The sequence below is a fragment of the Syngnathus acus genome, chromosome 2, assembly GCF_901709675.1.
Source record: "Syngnathus acus chromosome 2, fSynAcu1.2, whole genome shotgun sequence".
Taxonomy (NCBI): domain Eukaryota; kingdom Metazoa; phylum Chordata; class Actinopteri; order Syngnathiformes; family Syngnathidae; genus Syngnathus; species Syngnathus acus.
The window spans coordinates 14596564-14614980 of record NC_051088.1 but is presented as its reverse complement, the minus strand read 5'-3'; the positions used below and the strand labels follow the sequence as shown (position 1 = coordinate 14614980).

General features: G+C 40.1%; 1 protein-coding gene across 4 annotated transcripts in view; it reads left to right on the top strand.

Moving 5' to 3' along the window:
- Positions 1 to 7610: 7610 nt before the first annotated feature.
- The window catches only part of LOC119131490 (diacylglycerol kinase zeta-like), a 39577-nt gene continuing 28770 nt past the window's right edge, over positions 7611 to 18417 (top strand). For 2 of the 4 annotated variants that reach the window (XM_037265993.1, XM_037265983.1), the window contains exons 1-11: positions 7611 to 7761; positions 12830 to 13973; positions 14975 to 15074; positions 15303 to 15398; positions 15964 to 16041; positions 16857 to 16913; positions 17064 to 17132; positions 17203 to 17274; positions 17364 to 17480; positions 17548 to 17607; positions 18033 to 18104. In XM_037265993.1, the coding sequence (XP_037121888.1) occupies positions 12997 to 13973; positions 14975 to 15074; positions 15303 to 15398; positions 15964 to 16041; positions 16857 to 16913; positions 17064 to 17132; positions 17203 to 17274; positions 17364 to 17480; positions 17548 to 17607; positions 18033 to 18104 (1698 nt within the window). In that variant the 5' untranslated portion in view covers positions 7611 to 7761; positions 12830 to 12996. The remainder of the gene's footprint in view (positions 7762 to 12829; positions 13974 to 14974; positions 15075 to 15302; positions 15399 to 15963; positions 16042 to 16856; positions 16914 to 17063; positions 17133 to 17202; positions 17275 to 17363; positions 17481 to 17547; positions 17608 to 18032; positions 18105 to 18417) is intronic. The other 2 variants (XM_037266011.1, XM_037266002.1) reach the window with 1 other exon arrangement.

Genomic DNA, 18417 nt, shown 5'->3' with positions numbered 1-18417 from the left:
AAAAGGTCTCAAAACACTCCAGGGCTAATATCACTTTTATTTTTCCACTCGCTTTGGTAAACTTCTCGATTCATCTTCAAAGGTTTCAAAATAGTAAATCCGTTAAAAAGGGAAAAATCCCATGGAAGAGCCAACTGACAAAAGAACAATGTGAATAGCTAACCACCATTCAGTGGGAGTTCACTGTATTATACCAGTGATGAACTAGGTCATATGTGTAAAGTGCAGTGACATGGATAGATCCATATTATGCAATATGCGGGCCATGAGGTCTTCAAAAGTGAATTGCAGCCCCCATTCGCCCCCTCTCTGGTGGTGGAGCGTGGGGCTTACACTCATCCCCATGTTAGAATAATCAGTAACACAGGCTATGTGTGAAAGCGAGGTGGTGCGGGGTCATGGCTGGCCAGCCGGCTGCTGTTAAGACTGACACGACCGAGTTATGTAAGCGTCAGTGTTTTTTAACATCTGTTTAATCTCTCGCCGGCGAGGTTTTATTCGTAATATATCCGTTGCAAAATTAGACATCTCGAAATAGAAACGTCAGCAGGGACTTTGAGAGAATAATCGCGGATGTCGTTTCGCTGTTTCTTGCCCTCCTGTGATATTTACCTCAGCTCATTATTTTTTACTAGCACCTTTCGTATTATATTGCCTCCAGTATATTCTTTGTGCGTCAAGCCGTGTGTCAGGAAAGGAAGTGTCTGCCATGTGTTGTTTTATTAGAGATAATAAACATCAACAAGAAGCAGACATGAAGTTCTGCCTTCCTGGATTTAATGCATTTATTCTCTATAATTAGATCTGCGCTTTGAAGGATGCACTGCATCAAATGAAACAGACAGACGAGATGAACGTGAAGCAGCGCTGCAGATTTAGCACTTCTGCCTCCCAGTTCACGGAGGTTCAGATCCCACCATTCCGTGGGGAGCTTGCGTGTGCTCCCCGTGATTGCGTGGGTTCACTCTGGGTACCGAGGTTCCACCTACATCCCAGAAGCGTGCGAGTTAGTAGCTCGTTTTTCATTGCGTCGCTCTGAACTGATCCGATCCTCAGCGACTTCCTCTTTGACGAGTGTTTGATCAGTGTTTGGTGGCTTTTCTGTCATGCCGCAGTTTCTTTTGCCAACAAGCCACGACACCTGCGCAGCTTCTCCCCACGTCACCATCACTCGCACTCACAGCCAGTCTAGGGAAGGCATTTATTTATAAGCTTCGACTTCAGCCCACTCCTTTTGGGCTCTTATTACCGTGTACTAAATATTGCATGTAAACGCATTGTCAGGAATGTACCGTGCCCAAATAAGCTAAACTAAAGTCAACTCAGCTGCACATCATGACAGATAATGTTGTCGACCGGATTATTTTCTTGAAAAAGAATGAAGGGTAGAATTTACGTATGAGCTGTAAATAAATGAACTCATTCATTATGTAGGGCGGAAAAACTTGAGCTTGCACTCCATCAATGACCAACAGCCGCCACTGGTACCCGGTCTCAAACTCAGCTGGGATAATGTGCACAGGTGGTACAGAAATTGGGTGGATGCATAAATAACACATTTTGCTATCTATAACTCTTGAACAACCAAAAGCTTCGCCCTGACTTCAAAATGTTTGCAACAAACAGTATGACACTCAGCCAATCAGTTTAATTACCTTCTCCGTGGTTCCTCTCTTATCATTCCGACTTCTTCATTGCCAATCAAGACCAAAAGAAATAGGACTGCGTCTGATGTAATAGTAATTATGCCAGTCATAAGTTCACTCCTAAATTTACATTTTTATTTTGTACCAAACGCTGTGTACCAAACTAAAATGAACCGTATCAGATGACAAGCCAAAAGATTGTGATCAATATCACAATCGACTGAAATCAATGCAAATGTATTAAAGATGAATACACCTGTAAAATAAATAACAATAACAAATAAAAATAAAAGTAACTAAAAAATATAAATAATAATTATACAACAGTGTGTATAGACATTTGTACATATGCATGATATTAATTGTACAAATGTGATTTGTAAAAATTATTTTGCACAATGGCTACAAAGTATTTATCTCACGCACAATGGAGAGTTGCTTTATAAATTAATTGTGAATGATATAAAACATGATTAACAGTAATGACATTTTGAACACAGTTATTAATTGCATTACCACGCCTAAAACAAAAGTACTGTTGGCAGCTCACCTCATTTATAATTTGTACGAGTTGATTACTTATTGAAGCTCTTTAAATGTTAAAACTTTAATGAGCCGCATTCAAGCTCAGAGGCTTCTGTTGCTCCCTCAGGCGTGATCAAACTCGTGATTAATATTGACAAGCGTTGATATGTCAAGCAGCTGAGGGAGTGGGAGGGGAGGAACAATGCACTCCTCGCCTCGAGCCAGAAAGTTGTATAACGTAGCACCACAGCATGTACCAGAAGGATGGAGAACAACAAAACCGAGAAAAAAAAATCGCGGCAACTCATGGCCTCCTCGTCTGCCTCGAGACAAATTCATCGTTTCTTTTTTTTCATTTCTTTAATTCATCTTCAAACTTCCTGGATTAATACAGAATGAATTGAAACGGACGCATACGTATTGGAAAATAAATGTTGTCCAAAAACAAAGCAGATTCATTGCTGTTGTTTCTAACTGCAGAATGATTGTTTTTTTGTTGCAAAGTAGAATCTCACATTTCATTGTGGCCAACAGTAGAATGTGGGTCAGTTAATGCACACATTGGTGCAATTGTGATGAATAGTCCGAAGAAACCACCATGGGACTCCCTCTGCAACACCGCAGTTAAGGCTCTATGTCTCCATGTATATCCAATCATACGTGTTGTGTTCCTTTTTCTAAACGATCTTCTGCCCCAGTAGCATTTCAAAATATTTTGCACAGCTTGGCAGCTTGCTGCTGTGTTGGCATTTGAAATAACAACCGGTTGGGCGAGCTCCGTGATCAACACATGCATTTGTTTGCTTTATGTGAAATCACCTGAAGAGTACAATGAAACGATAAATCCATCCTTCCTTTACCTGAACCTCAAATTGTGTTTCCACACAGTTTAAGATTTATCAGTCATAGTAAGTGGCATCGTGGTAACAGTTACCATTGAAACCCAGTTCCGGGGATGTCTCACCTTCTCATCTGAGTCTGTAAATTATAATTTTTTCCATTTCCACCCATTCAATTGTTTTCCTCATCTGAATCCTCAGTGCCTTGCCATGTATTCAGTTTTGTCACTTAATGCAGTGTTTCCCAACCTTTTTTTTTATCCACGGCACATCATATCATTTGAAAAAATCTCAAGGCACACCACCACCCAAAATGACCACGGCACATCTTTTCATTTCACTAAATCTCAAGTCACACCACCACCAAAAATCGGTGTCACAAAAGTGTTACGCACATCTTAAAATCAGGTATTTCATGACGAAAGACGTCGAGAAATTGCTATACAATTAGTCATTTCCTATATTGGGGCGGATGGACGGATAGAGAGAGCTGAATAATTGAACTAAAAACAAATGTTTTGTTTGTATTTCTTTTTTCTAACAAAACAGTTTTAGGCAGTGCAAGGAATAAACTAATGTGATTAAAATCCAAAAGAAATAATATGACTGTGTTTACTGTTTCAGACTAGCACTAGAAATATTGCGACAATAAGACAAAGAAAATGCTACGGTATCACATTCAGGGTTAATGATGACGAGTTTACAGTTAGAGTCCTTTGCTGGAGAGAAACCGAGAAAATGGGTCAGCGGTGGGTGGTGAAAGGATCTCTTGGAAAATTGTGTCAGGCTTCTGAGTGGCATTTTATTTGTCATGGAAATGCAAAGTGGGCGATGGTTGAAAGAGAAAGTGAGCAGGTGCGTGTACATGCACCAATGTGTACACTGCAAATCCACCACTGATAAAAGGGTGTAACATAACACTCTTATGTTGTTAAAATAGGGCGCTACCTGGACGCAACATTGATCGGTGTCTTGAAATCGAAACCACGTCCTTACATAATGATTAAAGTTGACTGGTTAGAGTCGAAATGATTTGTCTGTTATTTATCCATTTTTACATTTGGCACTTGTCATCATTAGAAAATAAAAATAAACTGTCAAAGTTCAGATATCTAAATAGTCTACCTAAGTATCAAAATGTTTTATTTGTACTTTGTTATGTGTCACCACTGGTGCATGTTACAATAGAAGAGGGTAGACTACAATAGAATAGAATAGAATAGAATAGAATAGAATACAATGCAATACATTACAATACAATACAATACAATACAATGCAATACATTAAAATACAATGCAATGCAATGCAATGCTATGCTATGCAATGCAATGCACAACACTACACTACACTACACTACACTACACTACACTACACTACACTACAGTAATATACAATACAATACAATACAATACAATACAATACAATACACTTTTTGGTAATATTTTACTTTTTCACTTTCACTGTAATTTTTTCTGTGCAGGTAAAATTTTCATTTGGGGTATTTCACCTGTAACATGACAGGCAAAGAATAAACAACTACATAGCATATCATATCTTTATCCATCTCAAGTCTAAGGGCTCCATACTTATTGTTCAGGCATGTCACAGGGCAGCTAACAGTGAGGCCCTGATCTGGAGGACTGTTGTCATTAGCCACTTCCGTGTTTTGAGCCGGGTGGGGATGAGAGAATCACTGCGTGTTTGTGTACGCGTTTGCATTGTCGTGTGTGTGCTCGCGTGCGTGCCGATCGCTTGTCTTGCGTGAGCTTGGCAATCGTATTATGCGCACTCGTGCGTGTCAGCGTGTACGCTAATGGACTGTATTGATTAAATCAACAGCCAAAATGAGGAGGAAGACGGAAGGAGCTAAGTGTGAAGTTCTAGAAGAGAAATGGAGGAGGAAGAAGCCTCTGAGAAAAACTCAAGGACTGAGAAGTGAGATGTGACGTGACACGAGAGTGAGTCGCTGCAAAAACTACTGAGTTGGAGAGGAATGCAAGCAAGGATTAAGTCAACACTAATCTCTCTACATACACCCAACCCACCTTGTGTGCCTTGTTTAAAAGACCTTTGGCTTATGGATTATTGACTTTGTAGCCTTTGAAGGGTAGCCATATTTGAAGTTTTTTTAGAGTCCCTTAAACGTTGTAATATATGTACCGTCGCGTTTGGTGAATGGTTGGTGCTGGTGTTTACGCTGCAGATTTGTTTGCAAGTTGTGTATTATACCTTGAAGTAATCATCGCTATCAAACATTTTATACGTATATCGTGTGACACTGGAGACATTTAGAGCCCCCAGAGTGTTCTTCGATGATTTGGGGTCAGGATGCTTGAGCAAGAACATTCCACAAGCTTTGATAGCGTCACCTGTCAAAATGAGGTAGGCCGAAACCTTTGAGCCCAGGACGATCGAAAATTATCTGTTATGGATAGCAACAACACCGACCAGGTGTTAGGTGCACAGATGAACCTCCACGATTGTTTTTGCAAGGAAAAAGCAGGCGACGAAGATGATTCATTAAAAGACGATCGAGATGGGGGACTTAGTTCCAGCTCCTCTATTTCCTCGCAACGTACCTGCTCCCCTATTCCCCATTCCTCCCCCAGCCTCCCTCCAAACTGTATGGAGGAAGAGAAGGAGATGCTTTTTGGCTGCTCCAAATCATTCACTGGACTAAAACTCTTCAAAAGAAGGTAAGAGCCTGGCAGGCTGCAAGTGTAATATCGTGTGATGACGGAAGGTGGCGACATTGGTTCACTGTTCTATTCAACAGTGTTCTAAATATTTATTTGCTGGAAGCGGTGACAAACTCATTTGATGTCGGGTGTATCTGGCCTAGAAAACCAAAGCATAATAGAAATAACAATAACGTTTGCCTCTCTGTTTGAATGCAAAACATTCCAAGTGTATTTTTTGCAAAACATTTGAGAGCAACCAAATGTGTACTTTGCTTACCCTATCGTCTTAAGATGTGCATTTTAATTGATCACAATAATTGTAAAGAGAGTAAATTAAATATATGAATTTACAGGCATTGGGATTGTGCATAAACATCTAATGCATTTTTGGAGGTGAAATAAATTATTTTACTCATCTGTGCGACTAAAGTTGACTCCTGAACTGTACAACTAAAGAAAACTATGTTAAATAGGGTAATGGAAAAAAGTAATCACCAGTCCTGTAAATGTTTCAACTTTGGACAAACAAGGCACCTACTGTCCATAAGAAAAATCTGTAGGCGTGCCATCAGGCAAAAAAATACTGGGAAAAAATGACTAATTGATCTAGCCATGACTTAATCTGCTTTATATGACTGGCAACCGGTTGATTGTATACGACCCCACCATCAAATGGACAAGCATTTCATTAGCATTTAATTTCACACTCAGTCATAAAGGGACACAATTCCCTTTCTCACGGTTGTCAGGCCAATAGGAGCTTTGTGATGAGGATCAATACTTTGAGTTTGCTCAATCAAGGTGGCACTGTCGTTGAGTTGTCGGCACTTCCACATCACTGTTGTGAGTTTTGGGCTTCAAATAGTGTTGGGCGATATGAGGAAAAAAAAATCTCAACAAAAAAACTGCAAATCTGCTTGCTCCAGAGAACAATTATTGTAGTGATGGGAGAATGAAGCTTCAAATGTGCTTCTAAACCAGTTGTATTTTTCGACTCCTCAAGATGGTTTAGATAGAGTTTTAAAAATTGGCAAGTCAGTGTGCTTTCAGCTCAATACTGCCATCTCGAGGAGTGAAAAATATACCACTGATTCATGAAGCAAATTTGATGCTTCATTTTCCCCATCACTACCCTACAGTAATTGGCCATCATCATAATAATTTGAATACTTGATATGTACGTACTATATGGACTGTACTTTGTGTAAGTTACCATAATTATGGGCTTATTTATATTTGAATTTTTTTCATACATCTTTTGCCAAACATTGTACAACAATACCCTGGCAATATTTAACAACAAAGAACTTCAAATTGTGTCCGGGCTTTTTTGGATCTTTTCATTGATTTTTGTGAATGTTTCATACAGTTTAGTTCATTGAGTTTATCCTCAAGATGAGCCAAATAAGTACAATGCGTGTTTGTTCAACTTGGCGAGGGTTTCATGGGTGTGCTGCTCAACCTTTCTTTAGCAGCAGTTGTGCTATAGTTTGTGATGGGACTGAAATGTCAGAGAATTGCTCTTCATTATGGCAACCGTTTTTAAGCACATCTTATAATATTATTTTGAACCATGTCTTGTGAAATCCCAAATCACTCCCAGGCTACGGACATGGATGGGACACTCCTCCATATTTGAATAAAAGTTGCATTCCCTTGGCTGCTGCCACAGTCACTCTGATAATTACTGTGGATAACAATCGCCATTCATCTTTCTCATTACAGGAATTTCCAGTTGAATGTAATTTCCTTCACATGGTTAACTATTTTTTGACACTTTATTGTGGCACGTTGCACTACCGTTCCTTTTTAGGACATTTACCCGTGCATTTCGAGTGGATCAGGAAAGTGTTGTTGCCCTCAGCGCATCGAGGAATTAAATGCTGGTTTATTTTTGTCAAGGCTCTCGTGCTCTTTGTCTCTCGGCCACACCTTCTCTCTCTCTCTCTCGCTCACTCTCTTTCTCTCTCGTTTGCTGAGCTTCTGGTTCCCTGTCACTATACAGGAAGCCTTAGTGAGAGCAAATAGGAGAGGAAGCATGGTTGGATAGTTTACTTCAGACTTTGCAGGTTCGTATCTTATTTATTCTATCTACTTTAGTTTTAAAAGAAAACTAAGCAGGACAAAATGATATACTTGTTGCAACATTAGCTTGGTGCGGTTCAGTGATATTGGGCAGATGCAGTGCTGTGTGGTCTTCCTGTTACTCTTTTTCTATTTTTATAAGTCACATCGTGTTGAGTCAATAATTTCTAAAGTCATCGGTTGTGCATCACACTAGTATGATGAGTGAGTGCAAACATTTAATTTAACGCACTTGACACAGATATTTATTTTTCAGACTAAATCAGAGGTTAAAAGGCGTTACAACAAGCTGTGGTTCAAGACCTCAGAAAATGTAGATAGAGGGAACCCAAGAAGTGTGGTGGATTATGGGATAAGAATATAACATTTAGCAAAAGATAAATGCCAGCAGCCATATTTGAACACTAGTTTGCAGCATCAACATTTCAAAACTCATATTGGGAAGTCTTGGATGTCATACTTGAGTTGAGTGTTAGCTGAAGTTTGGCAAACACACTTCTTTACTCCATAGTACTATACTGTGCACTTCAGTGTTGATCATCACCCTAAAAGAAAAAAAATATAAACATACTTCAAGTGTTAATGATCTCTGAGAAGATATGCTCAAATTAGCTCCAATTCAGGTTGCATGTCTAGGCAGGGCAAGGACCGTTCCGTTTTTGTGCATGAAGACACTTGTAATGCGCAGAGCAACAATTGCACTTTAGGCACTAAGGTTAGCCTTGAACACACGTTTTTGACTAATCGTTAAAAATATCTCCTCCCCTCTCACTAGTGCATCTGTGAGAATGTTTGTTGGTTGTTACGGAACACCTTTCAGTGTATTTGCATCATGCGTCACTATTTTTCATGTAAATATTTAACCCGACAGCAGCTCTGGAAAGCCTGACACACACAGTTAGTTCAAGTTCTTGTCCAGCTTCAACTCTTTCCGTGATGTACAGCAGTCCTGCTGCTGTTAGTTGTTGATCATTGGACAGATATGGTGCAAATGACTAAACACAGAAAACGAATGGGCCGTGACGGTTGTTACCTAAGCCCGTAGGCACTGTGACGTCATTTTCTGTCGACAGCAAGTGGCAGGAAAAACATACAGCAATAGTACTAATCAGAATAACATGTTTGGACTAGTGGGTGCGCATGAAGAAAATTTCAACTTGACTTGCTTACCTTATACTATTTAGGGGGAAAACACCCATCTGGCCAATGCGAAAAGTGAAGGGGGAAAAAAAATTGAAGGCAGGAGCAATACTTCAGACTCCACTGTTAGTACGCCAGCTTCATATCATTGAAGAATTTGATGAAAAAGGTCAACGATGATCCAGACGGGAAAAATATTACCTTTTTGAGTAAGCGGAAACAAACGTTCTAAACTTTCAAGTAGCTCATTTAGGTGGAATTTAACCAGGCCTTTTTTCCCCATAACCATTTAACAACTCGGTTCACGTTTTGCAACACCAAAGTTCACATGACGCCAACTCACTACAACGCTCCTGTAAGGAGAGCGTTCTTAAATGCGCATTCCTTTTCTCTTACTTTGAATGTGAATGCAATAATAATGTGTTTAAAATATCCATCTCACTACTTCTGCTCATATAAGGCGATGCTGAGGAAATTTCCAGTTCTAGTGTATGAAAGCGTCTTTCCTGCTTTCCATTAGTGAGATGAACATTATGTTCTGGTCCATGGATTCTACTTACATTCTGCCAGCTAAATACTATGAGCCTACTGCAGTCTGCGCTACTCACTGGCCATCAAATTCCAGGATGGCCAGTATTTTAGAACCAAGTTCACCACCATCTCCAGTAGTATGCGGCTGCTTGTCTTTAGTGGAAGCTTAAGAAACGTGCTCATTGACTATCAGTCATTAACAAAACAAACAAAAAAAAAAAAAACCTCCAGGACCAATCTTAAAATAACATTGACATATGCAATATCATCGTGTTGTTTCAATTCCAACGTGTTGATATACAAACTCAGGTGGACAATGTGAGTAGTCGCATCTGGCTTCTCCCTTTTTCGTCTCCCACCATGGTAGGGGATTATAACTCTCCGGAAGCAGATGTTGCATAATAGCAAAACACACGCAGCCTCACACACACATGCCCCCCCACCCACACACACAAGATGCACACACCAGACTCAAATGAGAATGTACAGGGATCAGAAGATGAACGAGGCTGATTGTCTGCCAATATCAATATTTGAGATCGACACAAAAAAATTGTTGGTAACCTTCCAGTGTTTATAAATGATGTGTTGCGTCCACAGCTCCTTGTTTGGTATTCTATTGACATTACTAACACATAAACCATTGACTAGGTTTACATGTAGTCAATATTCGGGTCAAGGTCAAATTTCCCGTTTCTGAGACTTTCCGAATAACCCGTTTACTTGTCTGAACGGACAGTTACTACCCCCAATTATATACCCCAATTGAAATGGTGACACACACGGGCGTCATGATGCATATTGACGTCATTTCTGCTTGTTACTTTCTACCGCCAATAAAACACACAAGCAGTCTCTTTCCACCTCGCCTCAGAGGTGTGCTTTTCTGACACCCCTGCAAGCTCCGCCATGATAGTTTACATCTGCTTGTGTGACTTTTGAGCCAGACAAAAATGCTGGGGAGAGATCAATGTATTCCAGTTAGGCTTGCTACGATGTAGATGCCGGACATACAAGGACTGCCTGTACTACAAAGGCTAAGATTCCTTGCTGATGGAGCAGGTCCACAGCACATGTACAACTTGCACACTGGTTCACAAACTTTTTTCCCCAAAAAGTTCTTTAAAACTTTTTTTGTCTTGAGTACCCCCAGCAGGATCCTCTCATCATACCATAAGTTATGGTTACGAGTTGGTAATTCTCCAATAGTAACACAGCTGATTATCATCTGAAAACCATTTGATTTCCATCCATCCATCTTCTTCCGCTTATCCGGGGTCGAGTCGCGGGGGCAGCAGCCTTAGGAGGGACTCCCATACTTTCCTCTCCCCAGCCACTTCATCCAGCTCATCCCGGGGGATCCCAAGGCGTTCCCAGGCCAGCAGAGAGACATGGTCTCTCCAGCGGGTCCTGGGTCGTCCACGGGGTCTCCTACCATTTGATTTCTTCCCCTTTAATTTAAATAATTCTCAGGCATTATCTTCTTTTTAACTATAATTAAACCAAAAATAATATTGTCGTGAAAATAAACACCACAAATAAATAAATAAATAAAAATTATGAACTCAAAATAAGTAATAAACGTGCCTGTTGGATATAACTCCAAACATTTTCTACTAAAAGAAAAATGGATCTCATTTGTACTGTTTAAACTGGTATTTAGATTTTAATTATCTGGAACAAAACATGAGTCTTCCCCGGTAAACAATACCATTTTATGAACTGAGACTGAGATTGTTTACTTATCATCTTGTAAGTAAAATATTAAATGTATCTACTCTACCCCCTAAAATTTACAACTGCCGTTCAATCCTTAGATTGACCAATACATTTCCAAGGATGTCTACTTCAATGACTTTTTGGGACTTTCACTGCAACACTCTAAACTCAGTGGCCACTTTACTTGGAGAACATCTAGTCTGAAGCCGTTCCAAGGCAAGGTACTTTTGATTGTAGTTGTTGGGCATCATCTCGTTGTCATGTTGTCAAAATGTCAACATGATAAAGAGGACTGTTTAAATACCAATTCTATTTGAACCAGGAAATTTATCGGTCCCTTCATGGATCAAACACCTGTTGTGAAATGTTGTCAATCATTTCCTTGTTATGTCAAAAGTAGACACATTGAACAGTTTGACAGGTTCATTCAAAAGTTGTGAGAAGCTCAAATCACCTTTAAAGAAAACCTTTAAAGTTCACCTTTAAAGATTAAAGCATCGTTTTTTTTTTTAGTTGCTACAAGCCCGAACATTTTTTGAGGAGTGTACTTGTTTGTACTCACGACCACACCATTAACTTAAGTGTTGACCATTTTAAATTATGAAAGTACCGTATTTTTCAGACCAAAAGTCGCTCCGGAGAACAAGTCGCATCAGCCATAAAATGCACAAGAGGAAAAAAACGTATATTTGGGGGGAAATTTATTTGACAAAATCCAACACCAAGAACAGACATGAACCAGCAACAACAGGCTAAACGATACGGTATGCTAACGTGACATAAACACAAACAAGGAGCTGAGAACGGGCCTGACGTAACATTAACGTTATCCAAATAACTATAACATAAATAACACCTTTATCAAACCATCCGTGTCCCTCCAAATCATTAAATCCATCGATCGGATTCTTCGCCCTTTTATGTAAACAACGCCACGTGTGCGCCGCGCCGCTGACGTCGTCAGTTGCAGTTCAAATTAGCGAGTAATCCCTCGCTACATCGCGGTTCGTTTATCGCGCTTTCACGACATCGCGGATTTTTGAATTTGGAAAATTTGTGAATAATTTCAAATATAAGTCGCTCCTGAGTATAAGTTGCCCCACCACCCAAACTATGAAAAAAACCGCGATTTATACTCCGAAAAATACGGTAATATTTTTACTACAGTCACAATCAAAGTAAATGTTACTAAAGTTATGTGGGTATAATCATTTTAGTTTAGCTAGCAAACAAACTATGATAAAAACATAACTTCTTTTTTATGGAGGTAATTAATGTTCACCTGTACATGATTTTTTTAAATGCAGGCTGTTGCTGAATGTAAAGTAGTACTTGATTACTGTGTTTCTAGTTGCACAAAAGACACACGCTCTTAAGTTGTCATGACACCACTCATGTCCTTAAAAGCTGCATAAGGAAGGAACATACTTTGAACAACACAGCACTGCATCATAGACCCGTTGATTCCATTCTTTTTTTTAAATGGCTGCTTGGGCAATTAGTACATTTAAGAGATTGACTTCAAAAGGAAAATTGTAATATATATTAAGTATTCAGTGGTTAATTCAATGCATAAGCTGCAGCTTATGACTAATATTTGTAGACAAAGAGCCCGTTTGAAGTCATTGTCTACGTAAATTTACCGAGCTGTTTAATTTGCAGAGCAGCCTGTTTTCCCGGGAGGTGCACCAGTGGATGATCGTCTTCCTTCTTTGGATCCTGTCGTGCCATCTGCGCTGATATTTGACCTTTGAACTTAAAGCTCTCTCTCAAAGATGACTCGAGACAAGACACTACCATGATTGAGTGCCTCTTGTGTTCCAAACAGCATGGATTTCTTCTTCCAGCGTCATTTCCATCGATGGCACAAGAGACAGAAGTTTCCTTCGACTGTCTGTCAACCCGGACCTGCTGTCCTGGTCAGCAAAGCACGGAGGCGTTCAAGTATCGGCCTCCCCTCCGTAGCGCTACTAGAGAGCAGGCGCTCCTCTAGCGGTTTGCCACTGCTTCCTTATCAGAGGCGTCCCAGTGTTGGTGTTTTGGTGGCCAGCGGACAGAGGCGACAGTCCATTAAAGATGCGACTTGTACCAGCTCAAGCCAATCAGATGAAGAAACCGGACTCGAGAGGCCAATTATGAGAGAATGGAGACCATCTCAATACAAACGTACTGCTCGCCGCTCTTCCGCTTCCTTCTCTGGCGGGCACCGAAGAATGGCGGTGCGATACTGTCACCCATCTAAAGAAAAATCCATTGAACCTCATTTGCTTGGTTCCTCCATGTTGCTTGCGAGTGTTGTCCAGATGGGCAGCGGTGTGAAAGAAAAATCCTCCGTCTCACTTTGTTCCTGTGCTGGGTCCGATGGGGTGCAAGCCGTCGGCCAGCAAGTGGGGGACCAAACAGTTAGCAGAAAAGATGACTGGCCCAGATCTCGAGTGCACGCAGCCCAAGCCGCTATGAAGAAACGCATTAAACCTCGACCTTTCCTCCGACCTCCTCGCTGTCTAAGACGGAACTCCTCCCATCTCCTCCCAGCTGAGTCTGTCTATCACAACAGCGAATTGATTTACGGGCTTTATGGTCGCTATTATCGACGAAGATCGAGTCGAGGTCCTCACCCTCAAAATACAATCTTTCAGACTTCCACCAGCAGCCTCACTCTGAAGCAAATGGATTCAACCGATCTGAAGTCGGATCCTGAGGCACTGCCTAGTGAACTCCCTGAAAGCTGCTCTTCACCTATCAGTAGATCAGAGGGGTTGACATACTATGATCCATATCTGGAAACATGGGAGAACTTCCTATCGTATGTAATAAACTCTTTCACAAACACTCATTCAGTGATACATTCAGCTTCTTGCCTAGAATTTGTATAGGCCGGACGTGGCGCATGTAAGATTGCGGGGGCTTGGTTCTCATTTGAGAACATTGAGGTGTTTGTTTTGTGCGCATGCTTTTCTTAATACGCCCTCCCCCGCAAGCTCACAGAATAGACCGAGAGACATACATAATTAATTTCAATTAATTTGCCTGTGAATATTCTCATTCATCCAGGTCATTTAATTCTCGGCAGTGAATCACAACTGGACTAGTCTGGTTGTCTTAGAAGGCTTTTTGGTTCTCATCCGAGCAGAACAGTAAAGTTGCAACTGATTCAATGCCTTGGGTTTCTTTTCGCAAACTTTAAGCATCCTACACGTTTTGGGAACGTAATCTAAAGATTTTGGACATTATGATGTTGCATCCATCCTGGTGTTCAAAAGCAAAATCATAATCACCTCAGGAGCATCATGAAGGCTGTCTTATTATCAAAAGGGAAGATTGCAAGAACCATTAGGAGACAAAAATCGGAATATGGTGACGAGAGTTCAGACCACTGAGGTTGAATCATTTGTCAAGTGGTTTTGTTGGCTTCATCACATTTAATGATTAAGGTGAATCATTCTGGTGGGTGGATGTTCCATTTAGGTCATATAGACACAAATGGTGAAAATAAATTCCTTTATCAATATTCTCAGCAAAATGTAATGACTTATTTCTTGGTCCTCACGCCACCTCTCTATAAAGTTGCATTGAAGTTGCTTTTGTATTTTTGTGCAATTCTGTTAACTAGGGTTGATCGACTGCTTATTGCTTTACCATTAAAACACCAAGGTAAACGTAAACTCTGGTACTTGTGCTTCACACTACTTCCTTCCAGTAGAAGAAATATGCAGTGTGCAATTTTATGCATGATTTTGTATTGCCAAGTAGAATAGTATGGCATCAGGTTTGACTTCCCTCCTCTGTTTTTATTTTTCTTCCCAGAAAAGCAATAGCAAAATCCAGCCTACCCTGTCAGCCAAGTACTTCATCTTTCAGGCAAACAGAACCAGAAGCAATCATCAGCAGCACTGTTGACTGGACCGTAAGTACAAGTATACAGTAAGGAGCAGCATCAGTGAGCTGAATTCCTGTAGGCTGAAGTTGTATTCTAAATCTTGAACATGTCCATTCAAGATGTAGTTATAGGCTTCTAATGATTTATCGACCTTCAGAATTTTTTTTTCTTTTTTAAAAGGTAGTGAGTAAGCGGTCGGTAAATATTGCCCCCCTCTTTTTCTGTATTAATGAATGTATTTTTTTGTCTGACTAGGAGTCTGCTCAGTGTGGGGATCATATCTGGTTTGAGACGAATGTGTCTGGGGACTACTGTTATGTTGGAGAACAACACTGTATTGCCAGAACACTGGTTAGTATTACATGTTAGAATTTTGTCATTCCCCTACACCCTCTAACAAACCAGGCTTAAAGTGTCTACTACAAAGTGCAAGAACATGCACAAAACACAAACGGATTCTTCTTAACTCAATTTAGACTTATACATGCTCAAATATTCGGGTTAGAAAAGAGGTAACCCGGTGGTCTTATTTGGAATTTTAAAAACTGGATTAAGGGCATAGTATTTGTTTTTGGAGTGTTTACAAGGCCTATATTCTGGTTCGAAAGGTGTTACTGACTGCATTTAAACACAGTCACCCTAATGTAAGACATCGGCAGCAGCAAAAAGAACTCTCATATGTACAGAATTTTTTTTTTTCCAAACTGACTTCATCAGGTAGCAAGATTATGATCACATTGGCAAAACGAAGAAGTTGAAGGTATTAGACTGGCCAAGTGAAGACCTGGACTTAAGCCTTGTTTTACCCATTAAAGAGGCAATTGAAGCTAGCAACCCCCATAAACAAACAATAGCGGAAAGAGGGAGTGAATAAAAAGCAAAAAGTACAACATTTTTATCTTCTTATTCTTCACAGCAAAAGTCAGTCACCCGGAGAAAGTGTGCTGCCTGCAAGATAGTTGCTCACACGATCTGTATTGAACAACTGGAGAAGGTAAGTTTGCTTATTTATGTCCGGGGATGGTCTTCGGTTTTAGGCATTTTGAAATTTTTAATCTTGCCTGCATATCCTGCCTGTGTATGTGTGAGCGTACTTGCATGCTCACACGTACGCACATGGGCAAAATTGTTGATAGGGACTGTGGTCGAGTTGTCATTTCAAAAAAAACGTGTGCTTCCTTGATATGAATACGAATTATGTGCGAGCGTACTTGCATGCTTACATGTACGCACATGGGCAAAACCCTTGGTAGAGTGATAGGGACTGTGGTCGAGTTGTATCACTTCAAAAAATGTGCACTTCCTTGATATGAATTTCTTTTTAGACGGGGGTTAGGGCCGTTTGTGGCAATTTATAGCATTCTAGAAAGATGAGGAGCTCTGAGTAGCAGGCAGCGCCATCACACTTATTGTGAAAGTTCCAACTATTAGCCTTTTTAAAGGGCAACCGGAACTAGGCTACAAAATACAAATGTTATCATGTATAATTATTGATTATATTACAAGATTTTAGATCAGTAGTTTGGGTAGGTGTACCAAAGTGTGACAAGTTATTACACTATCCCCGCATGTCTCACTGGAAACTCCATCTATCCATTTTTTCCACCGCTTGTCCTCATGGGGGGCTGGAGCAGTCATCCGGCAGTAGGCTGGGGACACCCTGAACCGGTTGCCAGCCAATCGCAGGGCACACAGACACAAACAACCATCTGCACTCACACTTCCGTGCTGTGATTGTTTATCTCAATGATTCCCTATGATACATTACATGACTGTTCACACCTGTACTCTTCCTGTACTCTCTTCTAGATTAATTTCAGATGCAAGCCATCTTTCAGGGACTCTAGTCTCAAAAACATTCGAGAGGTGAGTTGTGGGAATGTGCTAAGTGGTGATCAGGGATAAAAGACAAACTGCTAGCTAACAGTACTTTTGCCAGTAAGCATAAGTTAAAGATTTATTTAGTTCAAAATGATTTTTTTTTTTTAAATGAACCCCGATCATTTTGCGTTCCAGCCCAACATTGTACGTCATCACTGGGTGCATCGAAGAAGACAAGAGGGAAAATGTAAACAATGTGGCAAGGTGGGTGGTGGTGATTTTGTTTTTCTTCAATACTTCATTGTTAAGACCTAATAACTATTTTAATCTTCAGGGCTTCCAGCAGAAGTTTGCTTTCCACAGTAAAGAAATTGTTGCCATTAGCTGCTCTTGGTGCAAACAGGCGGTGAGCATGCCTTTTAATGTTATTAAATAACAATCTCACAGTTCAAAGAAATAGTTTCATAATGAGGAAATGTACTTCCCCCGTTTTAGTTTCACAACAAGGTGTCCTGTTTCATGTTACACCAAATTGAGGAGGTTTGTCCAATAGGAGCTCACGCTGCCCTCATAGTTCCGCCCTCGTGGATTGTTCGAGTCCGACGTTGCCAGGTAATAATTGTCGAAGGTTTCTTTATAGTTTTTGATCTCAATTTAAAAATAAAGGAATTCATTTCAGTGTCAGCAGTGTTGCCACACTCAAGCAGGAGAAAACTTAAAACATGATCAGCAGTCAGGAGTGAGTAACAATGTATGACCTTAATAACATTGATAACACCAACCTCACCCATAGATGGGCTTTTTTATTTATAGTTTTATCTCAACTCAATAATGACATCTTCTTCTGAATATTTTTGTCTAACATTCCTAAAAAAATACTAATGATCCAATTACTCCACTGAAAATATCATAGTCATATTTGACACAAAAATAACTTTTTTTTTTTTTCAAACATATACTGTTTGGTTTTGTTATTTACCATTAGTTGCTGTAGGGCTTCATCCTATTACAATTATTCATTTTCCACGCCACATGTCATTAGAGTCTCTGGGTGAGTTGGAATTTATCCCAGTTTACATTAGGTGGCGGGCAGTGTGTATAGTAGATATTCACCTGTTAAAAATTGTACACAGCATCCTTAACTTATGTTCTGTTTTCAAACAGGCATCAATGAAGTCCAGTAAAAAGAAAAAAAGGACATCATTCAAGAGAAAAAGCAGTAAAAAAGGAGCTGAGGTATATTAGCACCATTTATGATCCTTGACGATTCCACATTTAAAGACTTGCTGATTTACATTGATGGTTCCCTTCACAAGACTTTGCTCTATGAATCCACATGGGACAACGTGTTGTTCTACTTACAAGCCCCCGGAACTCCATTTGTGTCATGTGTCTGAGCTGGTATTACATGAGCCATAATTTGTTGTGACAAAAAAGTATTCGATCACGTGGTTGAACCTTTTGATCCTTTTTAGTTACAAAATGACAAAAATGATTACCTGGTAATTGGCTGAGTGAATAAATCGAGCTATTTTTTTTTACAGTATAT